General features: G+C 38.3%; 2 protein-coding genes across 3 annotated transcripts in view; one reads left to right on the top strand and one right to left on the bottom strand.

Annotated features, from left to right (window-relative positions):
• The window catches only part of CERS6 (ceramide synthase 6), a 315,670-nt gene that overhangs the window by 100,255 nt on the left and 187,480 nt on the right, over nt 1–27,935 (bottom strand). The gene's annotated exons all lie outside the window — the stretch shown is intronic.
• On the top strand, nt 21,692–22,261 carry LOC113919739 (39S ribosomal protein L32, mitochondrial-like). The gene has a single exon (XM_035726659.1). The coding sequence runs from the start codon at nt 21,698–21,700 to the stop codon at nt 22,259–22,261; it is 564 nt and encodes a 187-aa protein (XP_035582552.1). The 5' UTR covers nt 21,692–21,697.

Here is a 27,935-nt window from a genome sequence, read left to right as displayed (position 1 = left end):
AAAACATACAATGGGAAAAGAAAGTCTCTTCAACAAATGGTGCTGGGAAAACTGAATGAAACTGGACCACCTTCTTACACCATACACAAAAAATAAACTCAAAATGGATTAAAGACTTAAATGTGAGACCAGAAACCATAAAACCCCTAAAAGGAAACATAGGCAGTAATCTCGTGGGCATCAACCTTAGCAATAAATTTATGGATAGGTCTCTTCAGGCAAGGGAAACAAAGGCAGAAACTATTGGGCCTACACCACAACAAAAAGCTTTTGCATAGAAAAAGGTATCAACAAAACAAAAAAAGGCAGCCTACTGAACGGGAGAAGATATTCACAAATGACATATCCAACAAGGGGTTAACATACAAAATATATGAAGAACTTAATACAACTCAATCCAAAAAAAAAAAACCAAAAAACAATCCAATTAAAAAATAGGCAGAGAGGACCTGATTAGACGTTTTTCCAAAGAAGGCACACAGATGGCTAAGAGACACATGTTCAGCATCACTCGTCAGGGAAATGCAAATCAAAACCACAATGAGATATCACCTCATACCAGTCAGAATGGCTACTATCAAAAAGACAAGATATAACAAGTCTTGGTGAGGATGTGCAATAATGGGAACCCTTGGGCACTGTTGGTGGGAATGTAAATTGGTGCAGCCATGATGGAAAACAGTATGGAGGTTCCTCAAAAAACTAAAAATAGAAATCCCCATATAATCCAATAATTCCACTACTGGGTATTTACCCAAAGAAAACAAAAAAACAGTAATCTGAAAAGATATAAATACCTCTATGTTTACTATAGCATTATTTACAATAGCCAAGATATGAAAGCGACCTAAGTATTCATCAATAAGTAAATTGATAAAGAAGATGTGGTACATATACATACAATGGAACATTACTCAGTCACATAAAAAAGTATGAGATCTTGCCATTTGTGACAACATGGATGGACCTAGAGGGTGTTATGCTAAGTGAAATAAGTCAGACAGCGAAAGAAAATTCCATAGGATTTCATTCACATGTGGAATCTAAAAAAAACAAAACAAATGAACAAATGAACCCAAAACAGAAAGACCCATAAATACAAAGAACAAATTGGTGATTGCCAGAGGAGAGAGGGATTGGGTAGGGGGGATAACAAAATCGATGAAGGAGATTAAGAGGTACAAATTTGCAGTAATAAAAAAGGGGGGGAGCTATTTTTCTCCATGAATAAAGAAAGCTCTTAAAAATCAATTAGATAGAAAGGCTGGGTGATTAATGATATTGGCAGGATACTGAAAATCTAATCTTAAATTCTCTATTTACCTGGAAGCAAAAACAAGACCGCCAAGTAGCCCCACTATATCACTGACCAACCTTTCTATGCAAATAGAACCAGGTTGTTTTTTATCTTCTGTTGTATTTTGAAATGCTTCTTTGTTTTGTTTACCTCAAGACCTAATGAATTTCTGAGTTCACTGATGTCTACAATATTAACCCATCAATGTTTACTTTCTTGTAGTTCGGTAAATGCTCTCATGTGGTTGTACTTATTACTTGCCAAATACCCGATTCTTCAGGCTCAAATACGATCAATCACAGAACTTGCCTGGGCAAACAAGTGAAAAAACAAGGTTATTTATTGTACTGGAAAATGGCAAAGGCCATAACGATGAACCAAGCTGGAGCCACAGGCCTCCAGGCTAAGGTATACAAATAACATCAGGACTTCGGTCTATAGTTTCAGAGGCCACGACTCAGAAAACATGCATGAGGTAATCTTTAAATGGGAAACAGCCACAGACAATGACATTTAACTTGTTCCAAAACAAACAACTTTAGTAACTGAGCTGAGAAGACACACTCTTCTGTTTCATCAGGAAGTATTATCTCACATCAAGCTAAGATTTAATTATCCTTTAACAGATGCATCACTGAATTAAGTGACAATGGTATTTTAGGTCTTCAATTAGTTTCTAAGATACCCTAATTGAAGGAGTTTTGCCACTATAAATATAGTTTCAGCTCCATAGGAATATCTCAGTTTGGAGTGCTTAAACATTGCCAGTGACCAATTCTGTAAATACTTGTTTTATAATATAAACGGAGTGAGAATCCATCAATTTGCCTTCTGCTTCTAGAACAACAACCTGAAAGAACTGTGCCGTTTCCCCATACCATTGGTTTCAAACAGAAACAACATACATCTTTTACCTAATAATATTATAACAGAATTGTATTATATGTAGTTACTGTTCCAGTGATATTTAATTCCAGGTAGAAACTGTAACAGTAAACTGTTTTATAATGGGACTGACTGATTCTGCCCCTGGAAAAACTAAGAGGACACCCAAAGAGAGGAGAATTAGTTAGCTCAGACAGGAAGTAATCAAAAACTGTCTAAATATAGGGAAAACTGGCATCTGTAACAAGCTCCAATCAGAAGATGGGAATTTGAAAATTAAAAAAAAAATAAGATGGAACTAGAAGGTAAGCTGTACAGTGGATTTCCTTAGTTCATGTTTGTTGAAATGACACCACTTTAACAATGGTATAAAAATAAACTGAATGCTGGAACAATTAAGTTTCTAATGTATTCTTATCGTTAATCATGCAATAAAATCATTTATCCAGCAAATACTCTGTGCCAGGCCATATCCTGGGCACCAGGGATTTAGGAATGAACAAAACACATAGAAAATCACTGCTCTCACAGAATTTACCTTCTGGTGGAGGAGACTACCAATAAACAAGATAAATGAGCGAAAATACACACAATGTTATATGTGATGAAGGCTACAGGGAGAAAAATCCAGCAGGAAAAGGGATATAATATGTCAGAGGGTATGATGGGGAGATGATATTGATAGAGTGGCCAGGGTGGGTGTCATTCAAAATAAAAACCCAAAGGAAATCATTCTGACATTATAACTTCCGCTGTTCGGTCTTGCCTACAGTACCTCCTAGTTCCTACTTTTATTTATATATGTAAATAAAGTAAGCCAGTCATAGATGGGGGGGGGGGAAGGCATGAAAAAGAGAAGAGATGGGCAGTTAGCTTTTTTTTTTTTTAAATTTTTTATTGTTATGTTAATCACCATATATTACATCATTAGTTTTTGGTGCAGTGTTCCATGATTCATTGTTTGTTCATAACACCCAGTGCTCCATGCAGAACGTGGGCAGTTAGCTTTTAACTGGCAGTGGCTTCACTGCTGCTTTCTAGATCTCTGTTTGTGTGCCATTTGTGAGTATCAAGTTGCATCCTTGCTAATTCCTTGTATGACTTTCCTGGAAAGAACATTGAGATGAGGGGGAATGAGGGGTGATGGGGGGGTAAGGAGCTGGCCAACACTGGAATGCAGGCCTTCACAATGCTGGCGTACTCTGGCAAGTTGGAGAATGAAAGGGAATAAAAATACTGCAGAAAAATTTGCTGGGTTTTTTGTTTTTGTTTTTGCATGGACCTGCTTCCTCATTTAAATTGACATGCTGTCAGCTGAAAAAAACAGTGTGATTTTCTGTTTCAATTCTCTGCTCACTAAAATGGCCATAATGATCATTGTATCAGGTTTTATATAACTGAAGCAATACAGAGGCACGAATTTTAAAGTAAAAACATTTTAGGAATGGAAGTCATTGATTTTATTCCTTAGATTACCCCAATCGCAACATATTGTGATTACAAAAGACAACAACAAAATGGGTAATAGAGAAATGAATTCACGAGAGACTTTATACATATAACCAGGATGCTGAAGCTGTGTTTTTACATCAAAGACACCACATGATGAATACTTAATCCTTCAGTATGCTCAACCAGTATATCTAATCCTTGTAGTCTTTTAAAAAATCTGCTGTTCTTTATTATACCTTCTTCTCGTACAATCAGTAGGTTGATCCAAACCTCTTAGGACACTTAGGACATGTTCCGAGTTTATGTCTCAGAATTACCCAGGAGCACATATCTTTTTTTTTTCTTCTTTAAATTTTTTATTGTTATGTTAATCACCATACATTACATCATTAGTTTTTGATGTAGTGTTCCATGATTCATTGTTTGTGCATAACACCCAGTGCTCCATGCAGAACGTACCCAGGAGCACATATCTTTATAAGTGAATGATATTCCTGGGAAATATGTAAGGAGAATAATCTTTATTAATCAAGTGCTGTCGATTCATGAGGGCCATGATCACAATCACTTTTCTTTTTCAGCTTGCAGATTGCTGGGAGCAACTTCAGACTTATTAAAATAGAACCTTCGAGGGGTTAGTGCCCAGTTAATGTGTATGGTTCCCAAGCTCCCCAGGTGACCGATCTGCTGCCAGATTGAGAGCCTCTGCACTGAGGCAAGCTGCTGGAACCTACAATACCTACGATACATCATGTGACAAGTGAGGCGTTCTACGGAAAAGCACTTGGTCACTGCCTAATTTAGCTGCTCTGTATGTTCCTACCTTTCTGTGAAGAATGGTGCTCGGGTTCTAAGTATCTGACACTTCACGTGACTTGACAAGTAGGGGAGTAGAAAGTGAAACCATAAAGTGATCTTATTGTTTATTTTAATAATTTCTGGAATGGCAGCCACACAGCATTAATACCTGAGTCTTGAAAGAGACACCCAATAGTACCAGTAATAATAAGCTTATTCTGCCCAGTATAGAATTTTATCCATCCTGAGCAGAGCCAGTGTCCTCGCCACCAGTTGCCTATACCAACATCGTTCTCCCCTTCCCTAGAGCCCCAATTTTAAGATGAGTATATGGTCTCCTGAAAATACAAGGAAAATATTTCTCAACCTTCTTGCAGCTATGTGGGGCTTTGTGTCTCAGTTCTGGAGTGAAAATTGTGTCTGGGATATCTATAAAGGCTACTTAATGAAAGATGACTCCACTGGCAAGCAACTTTTTAACTGTTCGCTTTTCCTTCTTTTGGGGGTATTGTTGCATTCAGGTGACAGGTGGAGTTCTAGCAGCCATTTTGTGCCAGAAATAATCTTCAAAACGTAAGTTGTGTACTAGAGTAGTAGGAGCAGAAAGACATAATATCCCTGCATGGAGCCATCATATCTGACTCTATCTCCATCCAGGCTTATTTTATACAAGAAAAAACAATCCTTTTTCTTATTTAAGCCACTGTTGTTTATTTATTTATTTATTTTGCTATATACTCTAAACCTAATCCTAACTAAAATAATAAATAGAGAGGAATATCAAGGGACATATAAAGTCAAGAAGAGATTTCAGTGGTTTATAATACCCATCCTATGAATTCCTAATACACTGATATTGCTTCCAGTATCCATAAAAAGCACGTCACATATACAACTTTAATCTTACAAAGAGATTTAATAGTATTTACCTTCATTTGCTGAAGGAAGACAGTAAAATAATTTACCTAATCTCTGTATATTGAAGAATAATCAGTGCAGTTTAATAGCGTGAAATCTGATAAAAGATTAGAGCTAAAAATGGAGAGCAGGAGACGAATGAAAGTTCCATGCCATACAAAGTCACTAGCATATACCGTCTTGTTGACCATGGGGTAGAGGGTGAAGAGGAAGTGAAGACAATCCCAAGATCTCCACTTGGTTGGCTGCTACAGATGGTGATGTCTGTGTATAAGATGGGTAATGCCAGAGGAGTAATAAAGGGGATAGAAATGCAAAGTCGAAGACAAAGTCAGAAAACAGACTGGGAATCCAGGTTGACTGGCTCTTTTTTTAAAAACATTGGATGATTCCACACCAATTGCTCCATAAAGCCCAGGCTCCGTATTGTGATTTCAAGGCAATTTACAACCTGGCTTCAACCCACCTTTTCAGATTTGTCCTTTCACATCTCTGTCTCTTTGTCTATGAGGCCCCACCAAACACAAATCTTATGCTCTAGTCACACATGACTGCTCATGGTCCCCCCAAACAAGCTTCACAGAAGCCCATGCATATTTCTTTCATAACACGTATCTACTTTCCTGCAAATATCTATTTTCTTGTCTGCTTCCTGCACTCAACAGAACTATTTGAGGGCCTCGCCTATTATCTTGGATATAGCACATCAAAACAGATAAGTACTCCAATACCTGTTTAATTAACAGAGGCTCCCATGCCAAGCCTCTGTGTTTTTGCTCACTTTGTTTTCCTTATCTGGAACACAGAAAGGAATCGATGATGACCCTGAATAGTCAGGGCTAGGTGAATAATACAGTGGTGGTTTTTATCTGGAGAGACCAGATCAGGAAAAAAAAAAACAAAAAACTGCCAAATAGCATCAGAAAAAGGAGAATTTTATACAAAGAGGTAACACATACACTCAAGTCTCTGATAATTTTTTCTTTCATGCAGCAAAATACATCAAGAGTGTGGAATCAGTAGTTCATGTTTGGAACAGGAAGGCAGGAGCATGACAAGGAAGAAAGCATTGGGGTGCTTAAGAGGCAGGGTGAGGCTGGATAAAGAAAAGCATGAGAGGAAACTCTCCATGCAACCAGAACAGTCACATTACTCACAAAACAGCCCCGTCAGCAGAAGTGGGATGTGTCCTGCTACTTCTTCATCCTCAACTGTGCTTCAGAACTTGATAAAGTACACTGCTAGATAAGGTCTGGGTTTCCCTGCTTCAAGGTTTTCTGAATGCCACTACAGTAGCATGGACTATACCATTTGTTAAACTTAGAAAGTCCCAATCCAGAGATACATTGCTTGGCTTCTGCAATTTGTCATAATAAGAAGAAATAAAATAATACTGTACGATAGTGCAGAAAACAGAAGAGCCTTATCCAGGTCATACATGAAAATATCCACCATCCTTCTGTGACACATATTCTTATTTTTGTTGAGAATTAACAAAGACGACTGAATGTAAGTTACTTTTTAATTAGTGTGATGTGGTACAATATAAACACAAGATAGGAGTTGAGAGTATTACAAAGTATTAAGAACATAAGAACTGATTTAGGAAATAGTGTATTCATGTTTCATGTTCATCCTTCAGGTCCTTTACACATAGTATTGGAATATGGTTTTAGGATACTCTTCAAGAGAAGAGAGTCTGAAAAAGGAAACTCCGTTCCTGGCTCAAATTTAAATGGCTTCTCAGTGTTGGTTGTCAGTGCAGGCCCACTATAAAAGCACAAAATAAATATTACAGAATCAAGCAATCACCCTCTGTAGAATTTAATCAAATGATTTAAAAACTTATGTTCACATGTTTAAAAGCAGTTTTATTCATAAATTGCCAGAATGTGGAGGCAACCAAAATCTCAATAGGTGAAGGGATAAACAAACTGTGGTACATCCACACCATGGAATATTATTCAGTGATAAAAAGAAATGAGCTATCAAGCCACGAAAAGATATGGGAGGAACCTGACATGAATATTGCTTAAATGAAAGAAGCCAATGTGAGAAGGCTAGATACTGTAATTTACGACTATATGACATTACGGTAAAGGCAGAACTATGGAGATGATGAAAAGAACAGCGGTGATCAGGAGTCGGAAGGAGGAGGGAGGGATGAATAAGCAGAGTGCAGAGGATTTGGGGGGCAAGTGAAACTACTCTATAAGATTCTATAAAGGTGGATGGATACGTGTCACTAAGCATTTATCCAAACCCACAGAACGATACGACACAAACAGTGAACCCTAATATAACTATGGGTTATTAACTGTAACATAAGTACCACACTGGTGGGAAATGTTAATAATAGGGGAAACGGGGGGGGGAAGAGAAAGGGTATGTGGGAACTCTTCAAGTTTTCTCTAAAGCTTAGACTGCTCAAAAAACACAACCTGTTAATTTTTTAAGAATGTTACCTTAAAACCTCCAAGTCATTTAATAATTAACTCAGAAGAGCATTTTGTCAAATGTTAGAAAAAGCAAGCAGCTTGGAAGACAATATAGCATAATTCAGAGTAGAACGCCTTGAGCAAGAGACACAATCTATTCCATTTCTGTGAGAATTTGAGTGACTACTGCATGTCAGTCCCTGTTATGGGTGCGTGACAGACAGCAGTAAACACATAAAGATACCTGGCCTCATCGAGCTTATATTCTACTGTGCAGAGACAGACAACAACAACAACAAAACCAACAGAGAAAGCGAATTATACAACATGTGAGAAGTCCATGAGTGTTAGAGAGAAAAAGGAGAGCAGATAAAGGGGATCCAGACTACTGGGGAAGGGAGTGGGAGTAATTTCCTCGTTTGCTAAAGGGGATATAACAGGCCCCTGTGGGTATTATGGGTTCCATGAGATCTCCCATGTAACGTGCTTAATAGTGTCAAGCATACAGAAAGTGCTCAGTCAGTAAAGGTGACTTCTTATTATAATTATTGCTAAATAAGAACTCAGGTAAATGGCAGCAAATTTTTTAATAACTTTTATCATACCCACCATATTTTCAGTCCTGATTTTTTTTTCCAATTGCTGGAGTAAAAGCAATGATCATATTCTAAGTAAAAGATTCATGTACTTCAGGAGAAATGAGTACTTGTAGAATTTGTGGTTGTTTACCAGTAAAAACCATCTTTTCATTAGCCATTCTGCTCACCTCTGCCAAGAAATCTCTTATATAATCATAAGGACAGATCTTAGAAAAGATATGGGCAACTACAGGTTAGGTTTAGTTGCCTAGGAGAACAAAGTAACAGGGACTTAAGAAAAGGTAGAGGCATTCATTTGTTACATAAAATGTCTGAAAATAAGTGATTCGGGACTTGTATCATGGTTTCACAAAGTCTTCAGGGACCTGGGTTCCTCCTCGCTCACTGCTCTGCCACTCACAGGGTGCAGACCTAGTCCCTGAGGTCCAAGAAAGCTGCCAGAGCCCTCACATCCACGTGGCAGGCAGCAGGGAGAGATAAGGAAGGCCTCATGTTTCCCTTTGATGAGATTCCCCAACAGGCACTTTCCACAGCAATTCTCCCAACTGCTGTCCTGGCTCCCAGCTCCAAGAGAGGCAGGTGCTGTTTCACTGGCAGAATTGTGTCCAGCTACGAGGCAGGGGGAATGGGCTCTGAGAGGTAGCAGCTGCTTTTCAGAGGAATGAAGCACAATGGCCTCCCACTTCTCCAGCTGGCTGAAGGGAGCACCCACGGCTCCCATGTGAAAGGAGAAGCATCCTTTGTCTCTGCAGATGTGTGTAGTTGCTAAGAGAAGGGAATTTGGTGGTAGTAACTTGTTACTGAAGGGCAGTCTTCTTTGTGTGTGTGTGTGTGTGTGTTTTTAATAAACTGACCCAAACTCTATCAAAGACAAAAATATTTCAGTAAATTTTAAGACTGGAGAAAGATTTAGGGAATTTTTTTGAAGTTTGCATTATATATACCACTACAAGAATACTTAAGTAGCTTATGGTGAATCCACATGATGGTTTGTTGTCCAACTGTTGAAATAATATTTTCAAATATTATTTAAAGACATGGGGAAATGCTTGCCACGTAATAAGTGAAAAGGCAAGGTACAATATGAACTATGCAACATATGTGTATGCATGATAGTAAAGGAGTTGACACAAATTAACTGTCCATAGGTTCTAAAATCTCTACATAGAAAACAAGTTGAATTTATATTTGTTATAATTGTTATTATACATGTAATTGTACATGTTATTATACATGTATAACAATTATAATTGTTTTAAAAATTTTGCATTCCAGTATCAGTTCTGAACTGCTAGACTGCCATCATATTTTCCTATGATCTTTTGCATTATTTTAAAATTATAATCCTTATATAGAATTTCAAAAGTCCAAAAGCCATGAATCACCAACCAAACTAATAATGCATTTTAAAAAGTACTATATCACATTTAACTTTGGGGAAAAAATACTCTGCGAGTATTTAACTGGTGGAGTGGAAGCATTAATACATATAAGTAACCCCCAAAGCATCAAGTTTTCAAAGAAAACCACACAGTGCTAAATAAATGTGAAATAATACCAAACTTCCTCAAGATGTGAATTTGAAACAGGCTCTATCTTTACCAAGAAACTAAATTCCTAACAATATGTATCATTCTCATCCAATCAGGCTTTCGTTTATCACTGGGATTTTTTTTTTTTTAAGGCCTCAACCTTATTTTGTTACTCTTGGCTTTGCCTGACCAGTCAGTACACATGACTATTTCAGAAGTTATTAAGTATCTACTATATGTCAACATGTTTGGCAGGAGGCTCCAAAGACTTTATACCATGTTCCCTGTCCAAGGGAGCCCCAGCTGGAGACTCAGCTCTCTGAGTCTACCTTTCTTTTCAGGGTTTTTGCTGGTTCAGCTGCTCCCTTCAGACACTGCCTTGCACCAGCTCTGTTCTTCCTGCTACAACACCCCCTCCCCGCCTCCCACTGTTTTATTTACTATTATTTAATGGTGCAATTGTACCAGCCAACAGAAATGACTGTGTGAAATCTAGAAACCATTTAATAGAATATAAAATATAAAGAAGTAGGGGAAAAGCATTGGTTCCAGAATGCTTAAGTTGGTAAGAAAAAGCATATTCTAATTAGCAAAAAGAAAAACAAAAGCCAGGGTCATAGAAGTAAGAAAAATTGTAGATAATTTAAAAAATAGAGCACTAAATGGGACACCAGGACCCAAGGATCTCAGCTGAAAATAATTATCACTGAGACCTCACTTATTGTAATAGGCTGTCCTGATGCTTAGGCCAGCTATTTTATTAGAGAGCAAAACGCTTTTATTTGGAAGAAACAGCAATACATCTGTAAACCAATCTATTTGCATAAATCTTGTGATAAAAGTAATCTGAAAACTATTCTTTGATCCTAAGCAATATAATACAAAAAGACAGAAAAAAGGAGCCCAAGTGCGCTGCCAATGCAAGGTCTTCCCCACCCCCGCCCCCCCATCAAGTACAGCCGAATGTAGCTTTCTATGCAGACATTTATTTGTACTGCATTCCTGTGGGAAGCCTGCAGTATTGATTCCTCTGTATCTTGTTACACTGTGTATTTGGCTCTCCTCGGGGATTCTGGTTTTCAGAGGTGCTGGTGATTCTTAGCTAAATACACCCCTGGTAACTTTACATTGCCTGCCCTAAATGCATGCAAGAAAGACAAAACCTAATTCTCAATCTGAGGAGTGAAAATGTCAGGATTAAATTTGCTCTCAGGAAACAATAACCCTCGGAACTACAAATCAATAACTGGAGGGAATACAAGCCGAAGATAAGAAATGTAAAGTGTCTTCCCAAAGCCTTAAATTGGGAAAAAGGTTTTGTCAGAGATGAAAAAGGTGGACCACTGTGCTCCTTTTCCACTCATTGCCTATAATTTGTAAATTAGAGCCTGCCTACCAAACTTGGAAAATTACTTATAATTAATAGACATCATAATTCTCCAGCTGATAGTCTAACAGGTAATCTTACATGCTTAATTGAAATGATTTCTTGATCTTCATTTCATTTAAAAATATAATTAAGGACATCAATAATAGCAAATTTAAATAAGCATTTTTCTAGCATATTCAGTGTTGTGATACAACTGTACTTGAATTTCATTTGGTTTCTCCTTTTCCTTTCTGCCTCCTCCCATGGCACAGAAACTCCAGGACTGCTGATGCTAAGAAGCAACCCAGAGAGGATTGCCCTGACCACACGCAACCCTTGGCCCCCACCTCTACTCCAGATAGGAATCCCCCATACATTTATTGTCTGGACTCAAAATGCACCCTTCTTTGTTCTGTTACATTAAAATCAGGAGACTTTTTCTAATTATCATGCCTCTATGTTTAAACACCAGATTTCTAGCTACGTTCTAGATTCTTTTATCTACAGATGCCTTAAGGGCAGAAACTCTAACTTGACTGTAATGTCCCCACAGTGCCTCATACATAGAGGCTGCTCAGGAGATACGTGTTGAATGTTTTGCTGAGTGAACTTCCCAGCCAGCCATGTAAACACGTACAGGAATTTTCATTTCTACTCCAAAGTCCTTTAAGAACCCACATGCCCTTGCTCTTGTACTGGTAAGAGAGAAAGCATATGCGCACTCCAAACAAGCCATTTCCATATTCTTATTCTGTCGGAATTTTCTCTTAAGTAGCAAATAATGTGTTTTCTTGACTTTGTGTCGTAATGCCATGCTCAGGCTCAACTTTGGCTCTTTTATAGAACGTTCTATACAAAGGAAGTGGCATTCATATCTTCATCTATATGTTCTCTCATTTGGGTGATTGCCTTAATTGTCTATTAAATGCTCATTCTGTGCTGGTCATTGTGGTATGCACCAGGAACGCTGTAATGACCAAAGCCACAGTCCAAGTTTGCAAAGAGTTCATTGTACAGGTGATTAAAAAAAACAGAAACAGACAACATGGAAAAATAGTATTATAATTAAGATGAGATACCACAAGGAGTGTTAACATTACCTACCTTAGAGAAAAAGAAAATGTTGGTTGGGGTTAGTATTAACTTTTATTTACATATCTTATGATAATTTCTCTAGTTAAAATAGAAATTTTAAAATAATGTGATGAACAATGTATATTAGCATGATTCTACTATTTAAAATAATGCTCATATATACTGTTTATACATAAAATATCTTCTACATATTCAAGAAGTACTTTAAAAACTAGGGGTAGAAATTGGCATGGGACAGAGGGAAGGAGATTTTTCATTTTTATGTTCTTCCATACCATTTGAACTTATTTCTATGTGCATGTATAATTTGAATTTTAAAATTACTTTTTAAATGTGAAATTAAATAAAAAAGAAAAGAAAAAGGTAGTGACAAAGGCAAGGCTGACAAAACCATAATGACAAATCAAGGGAAGGCTAGAAATACAATTATTAGCTTTCTAGTGATTAGCTCAAAATGGGAAGTTTACAATGTCCAGAAAATAAAATGAGACTAATTTGCTCTGGGAGTTTACCTATTCTCATTATTAAGAACCAAGAGAAATTTTTCATAGGAACCCTCACAAAGAAGATACTGTGTGACACAGAACATCCTGATATTATTCTCATAATCTTCACAATGACAGGTTTTACAAGACTTCTCATAATGTCTCCCAACAGAAGGTGATATCAACACAGCAAATGTAATTCACAAAAACATTTCTGAAGGGGGCCAGTTCAATCTGAAGGCCTGGGACTCCCTGGTTAATAGCACGACTCTGAGACTAGACAGCCTGAGTTCAAATGATGGCCCCACCATAGACTTTATGAATGTGGTCAAATTATTCAACTTTTCTGTGCCTCAGTTTCCTTATCTGCCCATAGGATTTTGCGAGAAATAAATGATTACTTACGCAAATTTTAGCACTGTGCCAGGCAAAGAGCTAAACACTCACTTTGTGTAGCTATTTACACCCTCATCCTTGAGTTTTTTTCTCACCTAAGCCCTTAATAGGCGGAACATGCCCAATACTGGGGACAGTGGTTCTTGCCAGAAGTTCAGACTCCTAAGCCTCAGCAAAGAGTTTCCTCTTCTGTGTGGGGACAGGAGCCTAGTACTGAGCAGAGGCCAGAGAGGATGACTTACCCTCTGATATGAATAAGGGAATAATAGGAAACACTGCCAGGCTATTTCTTAGAAAATATGATGAATATGTTCCATCACATTAAGATGAAAGCAATAGAGACCTCAAAGTTCTACTACATGGGATAGCTCAAATCTGCCTCCCTGGGATCCCGTCTAAGATCCTAAAGTAGATAACTTGTTGCACAGAATTATTTGTATTTTGTTTATATTACTATTTTTATTAGTGCAAACTATGGACTAGGCATTGCTCATTTAATTTTTATAGTAAGGCTCAGGTAGGGCTAGTTAATCTAATTTTACAGGTAATGAAACCGAGGCACAGAGAAGTAACTTGTATTGTGTCACACCTAGAAAAGAGTAGAATGAAGACTCCAGTCCAGCCAAATGGCTCAGCCCACTCCTAATTGTGGGATTGTATCATACCACATACTACATCGATCAGTTCAAAGTTCCAAAATGTCCACTGCAAAATTATAAAGGCTTACTATAGAAAAGGTTTACAATATTTAGTCCCCTTCTAGATAATAAAACATTAATGTCATGTAAAAGACTGCTTATTCCCTATTTGCCGGTTGCAGGGTTGATGGTGGTAGGGTGACAAGGAGGGGGCTTATATCTACTTACTAATCACCTCATGTCAAGATGAAGAGGCATCAGAAAATGGCCCTTAAATATGTTAAATTGCTCTAAAAGAAGAGCATTTCTATTGGCTCTGCCTCTTGTGACATGCTATGGTGTAAGGTCTAGATAAGAGCAAAAAACATGGTCTGTGTTCAGTCATGCAGCTGGGTCCATAGCAGACCTCTGTGCTCAGCCTCCCTGCAGAACTTCTGTGGGACTTCTTCAAAACGGGCTAAAACACCTAGAAGGGGTCTAGGGAATATACAGTGTCAAAGTCTGGTTGCACTTCCTATAGCTTGGTCTGAGTAATCAACATTTGTAATTTGTCAGGCAAGCAGATTATGTAACATTTAGATGTAATGTACAATATGCTAAAAGGAAAAAGTCCACAATTTGAAGTGAGTAGAAATGAATTGCCCTTACAAACACATGTCAAGCTGGATGTGCTCATCTATCCTATCAGGCTTAAAGTAAACCCCTTGGGAACAGAGATGGTATCCTTTTTATCTCTATATACCTAGCACCAGCAGAATGTTTGGCAAATAGCAAGTCCTCAATAACTGTTTATTAATCCAAATGGATTGAAGGCTTCCTGATATTTCTCTAGACTGGGGAGTGGAGATGGGGTAATCATAGTCTCACCCCATATTTGCTGTGTTCCAACTTAAAGAAGAATATTTTTGCTTCCCAAGCAAACATAAAGGTGACTACAATAGTATTCTTAGAGACTAAAAAGGCATTGTTACTTTAAAACATAATCTATGTGTGATTGATATATATATATCTCAATGGAATATTACTCAGCCACCAAAAATTGAAATCTTGCCCTTTGCAACGTTGTGGGTGACACTAGAGGGTATTATGCTAAGCAAAATAACTCAATCAGAGAAAGACAATTATCATATGATCTCACTCATATGTGAAATTTAAGAAACAAAACAAAGGAGCATAGGGGAAGGGAGGGAAAATAAAACAAGACGAAATCAGAGAGGGAGACAAACCGTAAGAGACTCTTCATCATAGGAAACAAACTGAGGGCTGCTGGAAGGGAGGGAGGTAGGGGTTTGAGGTAACTGGGTGATGGACATTAAGGCAGGCACATGATGTAATGAGCACTGAGTGTTATATAAGACCGATGAATCGCTGAACTCTACCTCTGAAACTAGTAATACACTATATGTTAATTAATTGAACCTAAATAAATTTTAAAAACCATAATCTATGCCAAAGGTAAATTCCACATATACTCTTTGGTTAGTTCTCAAACAATAACAACTATCAGTCATTTTGAAATTCTCCCTGAGATTTAAAAAAAAAAAAAAAAAAAAGGACAAAACCCACTGAAGAGTGCTTTTAATTGTGATAATTTATGTCATGGGCTTTTGCAGCACATGAGTAGCTCCTAGCAGAGGAAACAGCTATGGCAGCATGGATTTTTTTCTGGCCAAACTTTGAATACCTCCTCCAACAGATGGTCCTCCCAAAGACGTCGGCATTGGATGAGTCACTGCCTCCCACACAACTAGTTTTAAAAGAATGGTAGCCAACAGTATACACAGTATCTCCCATATGCTCACTGACCAAGTTGGAAAACCCTACTATTAAGGATCCGTTCCTTAAGGATAATACCATCTACTTAGTTAAAAAAAAAAAAGCCAATTGTCTTAGGAAGATTAATACAAACTATTATCAGCCACCAACACAGGGCTATCAGAGCCTTCCTAAGGACAGTTGAAAGCAAGGCCCTTCAAGAATTAAAAAAAAGTTTCAATGGAAGGTTTAGGAAAGAAATAGGTGCCTAGTGGCAGAGATTCTATACCCAGGGTTTTCTTAATTTGTTTGAAGTGATCAAAAATTCTGCCATACTACTTTATGAACTATCAAATTGTCTTCAAAATTCCAACATACTGATATTCAAATTATATCTCCCAGAATACTTTTGCTCTTAGAAAAAGCATATATATTTAATATAATATACATTATATATACATTATACATTTTTCGTCAATTCATGTGTACCTATTTTTGGTTGGAAAATCAAAAATGTTTTCAATGTCCCCAGGAGGCTAGCTATATGGTCAATACTCCGGGGAAAAAAAACAAGGATGCAGAAAAGGGAGGTCCTATGACTTTAAAAGCAAATTGTTTAATCATTTTTCTCCAGTCAGTCCTGCTAACAATTCATGAAAACCTTCATAAGGCAATTCCCTTCTTTTCTCATTGGTTTCCCCTTTGTCCTCTATTTCATGTTTACCAGTGTGCTCTGTCTGAACACATCAGACATACCATACATACTCTTTTGGTACTTTAACATGAGCTAACATGACGTGATGAAATGAGAAGGTATTATCAAAATTTCTTTCTCCATTAGCATAAACACTAGTTTACAATACAGCTTGCCCACCATGGTGAAGTTCAGAATAGCTTCTCTAGGGAAATTGCCAACTAGTCCATGCCTCTGCCAATGACCTGACATTTCCACTTAGAAAGTACATCCAGTTATCACAAGGGATCAAGCATAAACTGAGTAATGAAAACTCTTTAATGAGTAGAATTCTAAATTCTTCTTCAGTTATCTTAATGTATGAAATATAAATAGCTCACAGATTTTTCTAGAAGTTCACAGTACTGTGATAAGGTATCCAAGCATATATAAGGAAGTACTGACACCTGGTCAGCAACAGTAAAGTAGGTGAACAGATGAAATAGTTGGCACTGTACAGCTTCAAAAGAACTCTTGTACCTCTAGAAGTTCTTGGAATTTTGCCTCTTCAGTCTTATTTTTCTCAACTTTGACTTTTCTTTTCATTTTACATTTTATCAATTCTGAAAACTTAATGTTTTCCAGGCTGAGACAGATTCTTTTTTTTTTTTTTTGTAATGTATATATTATCATAGCTCCAGGTCTTTCACCTGCTACAAAAGGAGAAATCCAAAGCCAGAAGAGTTAAGGGTCTATCATGAAAATACACACTCTATGTAGAAAGAAAATACTATACAGAATCCCAAACTCCATTCTAAACCCAGGCGCCTGAGAATTTTCTTTGTTGGAAACTTGTAAATGTGCATTTATCCCTTTAAAACTTCCATATGTTTCTCACTCTGTACACAAGTCAATTCAGTATGAGTAGCCTCATCATCTTTGGACTAAATGGCTGCCACCATCAAGGCAGAATCTCTCTTGCTAACACTCTAGGATCTATTTAGAAGGAAAGGTCTATCAACCTTGATTAGACTAAAACCCAAGAAGCCCACACGCAAACATGGTACTTTCCTCTTGGAGGCCAAAATGTGCAGTGTCCTGATTATTAGGCATGCATGGCTGCTGTCTAGCAGCATGTAACACCTAACTTAGGATATAACAGGCTTAAGTTAAAACCCTGGTTGTGCTCAGAATGTGTGAAGAATGAATCATGGTCACATCAACCTCTCTGGCCTTCAGACACTTCATCTACCACAGAGTTCTTGAGATTATCATTAAGAATACATAGTTTGTGCTTTGTAAAAGTAAATGTGTTCTATAAAAGCATGAGCTGAAGCCTTGGGATCACCCATCTTCAATTAACAAAAATTGAAATGTCATGACATAAAATAGACTTCCACACAAAATTCTACCACTAACTGATGGCCAGTGCATTCTTAGAGCTGGTTTTGCACTGGTCTGGCCACCATGATTCACTCATATGCCTCTATATGTCTTGCCTTGTGAGTTATGGCATACATTTTGAAAATGTACCACTCACAGACCATTACAATAGATTGTACCTATAACCTTGACTTTAGCAACACTATTCCAGTGATTAAAACCAAAATCCAATTAAATCATTTTTAACATTCTATATGATATTACCATATCAAATTGTATTTTCTTTCCCTAGGCTCTGATATCTTTTAATTCCTGAGATGCATGAAGAATCTGGGTTTATTAGTTTAAGTACTTAATAACTTAAAACCAAAGGTTTTCAACTCTAAAATTCATTAGGAAGATATACTGAGGGAGACGCATTACAGAACGGCTAATAATGAGAATCATCTCGTCCCAGTATCTTTTCTTCCCAACATTCACATGGTACCAAAAAAGGCCATCTAACAATCACTTCCAAGCAGATGATCTTCTAACTATTTACTAAAGAGAAATATTTTCCATGTCCCAGAGCATATTGCTAGGGCAGGGATTTGTAAGTTCCAATTCACTTATTGGTTTTGGCAGAATTCTAGTGTCGCAGTTATTAGCTTTTCTGGCAGAAGATACCACTTTTCTGCACAGTAGTCCACAGAAGAGATATCCTAGATTGGTGATAAAACTAGGGAAGCCAAATAACAGTGAGGAAGATTTTGAAACAGTCATGTGTAGCTGATAAACCTAAGGACGTAAGAAGTAATTGAAAACAATAACTCACAAATATTTAAGACAATTGAAGTAGGGTAGCCTACCACAAAATGTCCTCAGGCCATATAATTTTAAGACAGGTTTTTAAGTATTCTCTTTCAAAGGAGAACTATAATCCTTTTTTGTATTGCAAGGAAAAAAAAATTCCACCTGCACAGGAATGGCCTTGTTTTATGAATAGTTCCCTGATGCAGTCAAGATGGCTGTTATCTGTGTCAAATCCATCTAGTTGAAAATGTATTCCATCAATAACGTGGATCAGCCACTGGAAATGTTAGCTGTGGTGAGCCCCGTGGGGTGCCATCCTAGGGTTTAATACTCTTAGGGTTTCACTGGAAAAACAGTCATTTATAAACAGAATATTTAATAGGTTTTATTATTTTTCTGAGGGATTCACAAACCTTTAAATGATTTTAATTCTAATAAAAATATTGTTAAAAACATTCTTTCATATTTATCTTACTTCCAACAACCTGATTATGCTTTTGCATGCTACCTTTAAAGAAGTCAGACTTCATATAAGTCACTCCACATATCTGAACATACATCACATATAAAGGCTGATTGTTGGACCAAGAGGTCTATGGATACTGTCAATATCAGGTAGGAAAAAAGAACACAGTCACCTTGCCACAGAATTAAAACAGGTATCCTAGTTATCTTTCCAACATGACTTTTCACTTATTCTTACAAGGAATGAAACTGAATGAATGTGAAAGAGTGTGTGTCTGTGTTTGTGAGACAGAGCAATAGGGACCAGTGTGATCCTTTTAAGACAGACCTAGGAGCTCCCCATGTGCTTTTTAATGGGTGGGAGGGGAGGGAAAAGCCAGATTTCCTAGGATATTTTTGCTGTTGTTTATGTAATAATAAATTGGGGTGGTTTTTTGTTGTTATTTTACTCATTTATTTGTTTGGTAACCTTACTCATCATTTTAGCTCTTTGTAAATGTTCACATCTATTTAAACTTCGAATACAACTAATATAAGGATGGCTAAAGAAACACTTAGCAATTAATTTTTTTCCCTTTTTTAATATCTCAACCTGTTCATTTAGTAGGTAAGGACTTAGGACTTAAAGACTATTAATGAGTTATGTAGTTTATTAAACATGCTTGAGTTTCTATTGAAAATAAAGGACCCGAGCTCAGATAATGGCTACATGACCTAATTCCTATAATCAAGCAATAAATTAGTTACTAAAACTAACAGTTCTTAAAATTAAATTTATTAGAGTTATTCATAAATTTGCTCCTAATCATTAGATGGTATCCCATTTTTAGAGGCAACGTTTTGGTTATCAACCTGAACAGAGGCAAAAATCCTGAGGTCGTCTGGCAGCAGAGAGTGACAATTTTCCTATTAATGAAGCTTCTGGCCACAGATCAACTAGTGACCCTAATGACCAGTTTCCTTGAACCAAGTTCTCTTATGTCATTAGCATCATCACTGCCTGTCAGTAAATGTGACTGCAAATTGCAGTCACTTACAGCCACTTTTTTAACAGGTCTTTCACAAGGTCTAATTATATGAGGCTTGTTGTGAAGCTACAGAAAAGTAAAATGAGATAATGTATGAGAAGGAGACTTGGAAGCAACAACATACCACACAAAAATGTTTCACCAGCTAATAAACAATCAATCCTTAGAGGAGCAGGGCTTTGTTTTATGAACTACCTGGTAACTGGGATATTAGCCACTCTTTCAAAAGACACTTATTTGGAAACAGGATAAGGGCTTAGATATGTTAGACTGAACTCATATTAAAGTTACTTTAAAAACCCTGCACAAGCTATTTCCTTCTTTCTTCTGCCCTGTAATTCACAGAACTAATTTCATGTTGTCCCAAAGGTGACAGAGGAGATATTTAACATGAGTGTGAATGTCTGTGGAAGAGAAACATGTCATATGGCCCTCACAGATTCTCCTTAAGAGGAGGAAGAGAAAGGGCTATCTTCGTGAGACTCAAAATCTTTGTTGGAAACGGAGCTGGGAATTGTACAAACCCTCACTGCTGCAACAGGTCTCACCGTAAAGTATCCAAAGCCCAACTTCTCTTTAGTCTCTCAGCATTGCTAAGGGTAAGGTAGTTTAGTGAGTCCGATTCTTGGCGGCTCAGCGCTTGAAGAGACCTACCACAAGGAGTACCTGTGCCTCCCAGGAAGACCTCCTCGTCCTTTACAAACAAAAACCTTTCTCCGCCATATCCTCACTTTTCTTTCTCTTACCACCCTGGCTCCTCCAGCCACGCCTCAGTCATGCCCACCCATGCCACCTCTACCCAATCCACAGGGTTGCCACAATCCCCAAAGCAGAAGGAAAGTATTGTTACCTATGGTGTTCAAGAAGAGTGATCCTGATAAAAACGGGATATGAAGCAATGAACGACTGCTGATGTTTTTACAAAGATGACCTTATTTGGTACCAGGAAAAATAAAAACGCACATTCAAAACTGTCCAGAAATCCCACGAAAGAGATTTTTGTGGTAACCAGAAGGGTCACAATAATGCACCACGTAGCTACCATCAGCACAGACCTAGTAAGAAGACTTCCAGCAAACCCTTGCTCAAAAAAAAAAAATCACTGGAAGTCAGATGAGGTAGACCAAAGCAACTGGATACTGCCTCTGGAATGGAATAAATAGATAAGGGGGGAAAGATATTTTAATTTGCCCCAGGATCTCTCTATGAATTAATTGGTATTGACTTAAGTGCTTCAGGAGTTAGGCTATTTCATTTATGGATGGCATTGGTATTTGTTGGTAGAGCCAAGGAAATGCAAAGGTAACAACTGATGAGCCATGGGCCAGAGCGGGAGGGAAGACTAGAGAAATAAACTAACCAGCTCTGCCAGGGATTTGATGGTGAACAGACAGATGTGGTAATAGAGTAGAGAGTGCTCCTCTACTAGGACAACTGGACACTCCTTGACATGTGTGACTCCTGTACCTCCCTTCCCCTCATGAGATACCAAAGCTGACGCCTGCAAGGAAGAAAATGGAAAATCAAGATGAATCTTATCCTACCAAAATGGACAGATGTTTCTTTGGCCTTTATCATCGACTCCCCTAATGTCAGAATGAAACCTGGAACAAGCAAACAGCTACAGAGAAAACATTTAGGATGTGGAACTGCAACTCCTTTTTTAAAAATTAAAGAATGGGGTCTTCGGGCGAGGAAGATGGCGTCAGCCATGCTGGTGCTTGTCGTCCCACTGTGGCCGGCAGCCCGGGGACTCCTCCGGAGCTGTTGGGAACTACTACAGCGGAAACTTCGGCAGAGCGGACCAGGTCTTCCCAGTCCTCTGTGGGGACCAGCATTAGCAGTCCAAGGTCCAGCTGTATTTACAGAACCAGCAAATGATACCAATGGAAGTAAGGAGATTTTCAGCCTTTCCGATAGTATCTTTTGGATGGCAGCTCCTAAGAACAGACGCAGCATTGAAGTTAACTGCTGTAGGGGAAGAAACCCTCAGAAGCTTATTAAAGTTAAGAACAATATTGACGTTTGTCCTGACTGTGGTCACCTGAAACTGAAACACATCCTTTGTGGCTACTGCTATGAGAAAGGTGTGCAAGGAGACTGCAGAAATCGGAAGACAGGGCAACAAGAAGGGGGCCCTTTTAAGGTTCCTTCCGTGGAGACTGTGGTGCTGTACACAGGAGAGGCACCGTCTCAACGAGATCGCGGTAAGAGAATCATTGAACGAGACAGGAAGCGACCATCCTGGTTCACCCAGAATTAAGACCAAAGGTGTTGGAAGAGGATAACTTCATATAAAACATTTGTCCTGAAAGAGAGGAAAACTCTTTGTTTTCATGTTGGTTTTGAGCTTGTTTTTAAATCATCAATCTAGTGTAAAACGGTCTCTCAAAGCAGTTAGTTTTGTGGCGTAATTTGAAGAAAATACCAGGAGTAAACTCTGAAAATATTTGTTTATACAGAGGCACAATGGGTTAATATGTCTGTTTCTGTTATACTGTAAGGTTTTAAGTGAATATAAAATTCCCAGTACAGAAAAATAAAACAAATGATTTAAAATTAAAAAAAAAAAAGAAAATTAAAGAATGTCCCCCTTCCCATTTCTTTTTTTCCCCTTCTCTGTTTTTGAACTTTTGTCTCATTTCCCCATACACCTTACTTAATGTAGCATGGCCATCCACCTCCTGGACAAAGAGCAGACCTGTTCAACAACTCTTTATTCAGTATTTGTTTTCAGGAACCAACCTGGAGGCACGGACCGTAAGTCTGGGCAGCACGTAGGTAACCCTGTGACAGGTACAGCAACTGAGCTCGTCAGCATCCACCAACGGGGTAGAGGGCGCAATGAGTGGGGGGAGGCAGAGATAGGATGGACAGCCCAGAGGGAGCTGAGGCATGGGAAGAGGCAGGGGAAGGAAAGAGAGCGGAAGCTTGAACAAAGACTTATGTGATCGGCAAGAGTTAGCCAGGTCAGGAAGGGCTGACATCATTTTTGTCTAACACGGGCAAACAAATGATTTGTTACTGGGGCCAAAAAGCAGATCTCTTCCATTACAAAGTGAAATGTTCTACTTTCTAGTACAGTAAGTTAAATGCTTTTATCTGTTGAAAAATACAAAAATAGGATTTCTGGAAACCATATGCTTATATAATTTTCGTAGAAATTAAACACTTTAAAAATATTCTTGCATCTTGTCATTTCTCCCCCATCCTTCTTTGCCATAAAATATCCACATGATGACATAATGTAATATCAGTGAATTGGTTTGCTTTTTAGATATGACCGAACATTGGGATGGACTATTTTTTCTTTTCTTAAGATTTTATTTATTTATTTGACAGAGAGAGACATATCGAGAGAGGGAACACAAGCAGGGGCAGTGGGAGAGGGAGAAGCAGGCTTCCCGCGGAGCAGGGAGCCTGATGTGGGGCTCGATCCCAGGACCCTGGGATCATGACCTGAGTCGAAGGCAGAGGCTTAATGACTGAGCCACCCAGGCACCCCGGGATGGACTATTTTTACTGTGAGGACATTTAACAGTGATGAATGTGGGAGAACAATCACACGACCTGGGGGCAAAAGCCAGCTCTGCCACTTAAGGTTACTTAAGCTCTTTGAGATGGTTTCCTCTCTCTTTTAAATGGGGTAATAGGGCGCCTGGGTGGCTCAGTTGGTTAAGCGGCTGCCTTCAGCTCAGGTCATGATCCTGGAGTCCCGGGATCGAGTCCCGTGTCGGGCTCCCTGCTCAGCAGGGAGTCTGCTTCTCCCTCTGACTCTCTTCCCTCTCGTGCTCTCTATCTCTCATTCTCTCTCTCTCAAATAAATAAATAAATAAATAAAATCCTTAAAAAAAATAAAATAAATGGGGTAATAATACCAACCTCAGAGGGCAGGGAGAAAAATCAATTAAACACCACAGTCCAGGACTGAGCACAGACCAGCACATGGAGCAGGCTAAGGAAGTGTGTGGGTGCCATGGCTGAAATATCCTTCCTTCTCATCCCCTAAAAGTCAGCTGCCTTCTCTTCTCTAAATATCACACAACCGAAGTATATTTTTTTTTCTTTTTTGTATCTGTTCTGGTAGTAGCAAAACAACTGAAGTATATCTTAAAATTATTTGTATTACATACCAAGTAATTTTTTAAAAAGTAAGGAGTTTTTGTCTCTTCAAAAAAAAAAAAGTATTCGTTATCTTCATTAAAATCTGTATATCCCTTGAATATTTTTCCCCTCTTGCTAAGTGAATGACTCTAAATGGAAAAAAAAAAGTTCTTTCTACCCCTATGAAAAACATAACAACAACAACAAAAAAAAACAGCTACATTTTTTGCCAGGTAATAAGTAGTCATTCTTCTGGAAGTAGAAATCTTTTTAAACTTTCACTTTTCCCCCCTCTTTTAGAAGTAACTTTTAAATACACCAAAAACATTCTGCCTGTCTCCTCCTTTCCCTTTTAAAAACTTCAACATTACCTCTTCAGTACTGGATAAGCCTTCCCAACAGGCAGGAAATGCTTTACCTGTCTGAAACTGACCTGCCAACTTTCTGGGGTATACCTGACACAAAAATCCACAACAGATATCCAAGAGCCAGTTTCCACCAGCATATGGACCAATGCCATGGACGCTGGACATCAGGACTACTGCAGTGGCCAACACAGATCTCCTTGACACCTGTCATCACTGCTTCTAATTTATTCCTCACGCTGCACCGGCTCTAGTTCCGTTGTCTGTCACCTCTGTTCTTTCTTACTCAACAGAAGCCAAGTTCTTGACCTGGCAAACATGATCTTCACCCACCTGCCCCATCGGTCTCTCATCGTCATCACGCTTGCTGTCTCCCCTCCTCTCCTGCCCCCAAACACAAACATGTATACACACACACACACACACACACACACACACACACACACACAGTTCCAGCCTTACTACTTTCTATTCTTTCCCAACACTGTTCGTCCCTTCACTGCCTTTGCCCATTGTCATCAGCTGAAGCTTCCTTCATCTTTCATCCTCAAAACCACATCCTTAGTTCAGTCCTCCCTGAGCATCTTGTCATAGTTCTTCCTCCTTCTCTAATCTTAAAGGTCTACTTGTACCACTATTGCAGGACTTTTGTGATGTGCTGCCAGATGCTAAATGTACTTGTGAGCAAGTCACATCTTCTATTAACCTGTAAGCTCTTTAAGGATGAGGAATATGTGGCCCTCCCAGAGAAAACCTTCAGATGTTGTGTTATCCTGGTTTTCCATGAATATTTATTGCAAAAGCAGGTGTGTTTACCACCTGCTAATCATCTCCAGGTTCATATGAGAGGCAAGCCAAAGCGACTCCAACTTTAGACGTGCCAAATGGTATTTCTCCCTGGATATGCTAGTGAAGGTCTTCTGAGAGACCAAGAGACCAAGAGAGATGAGTACATTTTCATAGTATGGTAAGCTGAATAATGGCTTCCAAAAATACCCAAGTCTTAATGCCTGAAATTTGGGGATGTCACCTCATATGGCAAAAAGCAACCTGAAGATGTGATTAAGGTAAAGATCTGGGATTGGGGAAGTTATCCTGGTTTATCCAGATGGGCCCTAACTATAATGACAAGTGTCTTGAAAAGAGGAAGACAGAGGGAGATTTGACAACAGAAAGGGAGAAAGTGACATGGTGACAGAAGCAGAGACTGGAGTGATGAGCTTTGAAGATGGAAGGAGAGGCCACCAGCCAAGGAACATGGCAGCCACCAGGAGCTGAAAATGCAAGGAAAGAAATTCTCCCCTGCAGCCTCCTGAAGGAACCTGTTCTGCCAGTACCTTCACTTTAGCCCAGCAAAACTGATTTTGCATTTCTGACCTCCAGAAGTGTAAACGAATGAATCTGTGTTGTTATAAGCCACTAAGTCTGTGGTTACAGCAGCCACAGAAAACTAACACACGTGTTAAGTGAGTATTTAGCCTTTCTGGGCACCATACTATATATAACACAGTAGTTCTCAAAGTGAGGTTTCTGGACCAGCATCACCATCATCATCACCTGGGTACATGGTAAAAATGCAAACATTCAGGCCTCATCCAAAACTGCTGAATCAATGCTCTGGGGGAGAACACCCAGCTATCTATAATTGAACAAGCACTCCGATCGATTCTGGGGTATTTTCAAGTTTGAGGACTACTCCTGGAACATTTTCTCTTTGAACTTGGTAATTAGCAGGATGTCACGCATTTTAGAAGGATGAAATAATCTACTAGAACATCACTGCCTTGAAACAAATGCTATAACAACACAATGTGGAAAATGGCAAGGACATCCTAAATATACTACAGCACAAATAACAAAAAAGTCTTAAAATAACATGAGAAGCTACTACCCGTATCTAAAGTCTATTTTATCTGTGCTTAAAGGTTTGAACTAGCAATGGCCAGGTATAACTATTCACTGCTAAACTATTAACTATTAAATAAAATTCTTTTTCTTAGCAGGCAAAATAGATTTAAAATTAATGGAACCACAAACCAGTACTTTTTCTAACAATGACAATTTTTCTATTATTCTGAGGGAGTCCATTTTGAACTTCTATCAAGTTCTTGGCCTATAATTTCCACATTCAGCACATGAAGATAAAACCTCCAATGTTATATTTCATGTGTTTTTTTAATACAAGTATATGTCAGGAGAAACTTATAAAGGGGAAAGAATAACATTTCCAACATGATATCTAAAAATGGCCATTAGGCAAAAATTTGTACAATAGTATTATACGATGCCTATTTTTTTTAGAAAACCAATTTCATACCACAAGCATCTATTAAATGGATGAATAAATGAATGTCACATCTTAATAAGAGATGATCATAATAATCAACCAGTCTCAAAATCTAAACTCTGTTTTTAACTTCTATCTTTCATCTAAAGGGCTATTTAAGTTACATAAGTAATCTATAGAACTGTGTTTTTCTTTGTGGCATTGTTTGGTAATCTGAATTTTGCCAGTCTCTGCTGACCACATTCCATGCTTATCAACACTTACTGTGCTACATAGAAATCAACCAGAGGAGTCTGTTCTCTGGGGTTAAAGGACTGGTTAACAAGGAGAAGCAAGTGGGAAATCATTTCCCTGCCTAGGATCTTATAAATTAGGTCAATAGGACCCAAGTCAAATTGTAACCACAGCATTTATTAACTTTGTTTTTACATAGCCCTGTTTTCATAATTCACAGGAAATGGAGATAGTTAGTGAAGCACCACTTTATCAATTGCTTTACAGCTTCAACAACTAGTTTAAGGAAAAAAACTGACGTTAAGTTGTGAGGAGCCAAGGCTAGGAGCAAAGTGAAAAAAGAGCTGCTTCTTGATTCATGCTTCACGTGCCGATGGTGCCTGCATATGCACACGCACAGAGCACTGCAGTCTAGTTATTACCTCCACCCTTTGTATTGGATAGCTGGTGCCAAATATAATTTGTCTGCCGATGCTGAACACCATGCACCCTAATATGAAATTCTGTGTTATGATATTTTATCATTTACTTTTAACCTCCTAATCAAGAATCTGTTATGGAGAGAAGCACACATCCACAAAGGAGGAGCTGATACTCACAACAGGACTATTGCCAAAGAGAATAGACCATGCTTATTTATGCCGTGGTTACTAATATCCAAGTCACTATAGAGATAATTCTTAGAATATTACCAGTTAATGGCCTTGAGCAATAGGGGCCTTGACTCTAGAAGTTAATATTTTATTTAATTTTACTGCCAACCCTATGTTGGGAGAGAGCGTAACCACAAATGAAAAAAAATGATAAAAATTCTCAGCTAATCTCTAATCTTGATTTCAGTCCTTAATTTTTTAAGTTCTTTTCCCCCAAGCTTTTATTTTTATTTATTTATTTATTTTTAAAGATATCGGGGCACCTGGGTGGCTCAGTCTGCCTTTGGCTCAGGT

The sequence above is a fragment of the Zalophus californianus genome, chromosome 3, assembly GCF_009762305.2.
Source record: "Zalophus californianus isolate mZalCal1 chromosome 3, mZalCal1.pri.v2, whole genome shotgun sequence".
NCBI classification, from domain to species: domain Eukaryota; kingdom Metazoa; phylum Chordata; class Mammalia; order Carnivora; family Otariidae; genus Zalophus; species Zalophus californianus.
The sequence above is the reverse complement of the archived record's forward strand: the minus strand, read 5'-3'. Positions and strand labels throughout refer to the sequence as shown.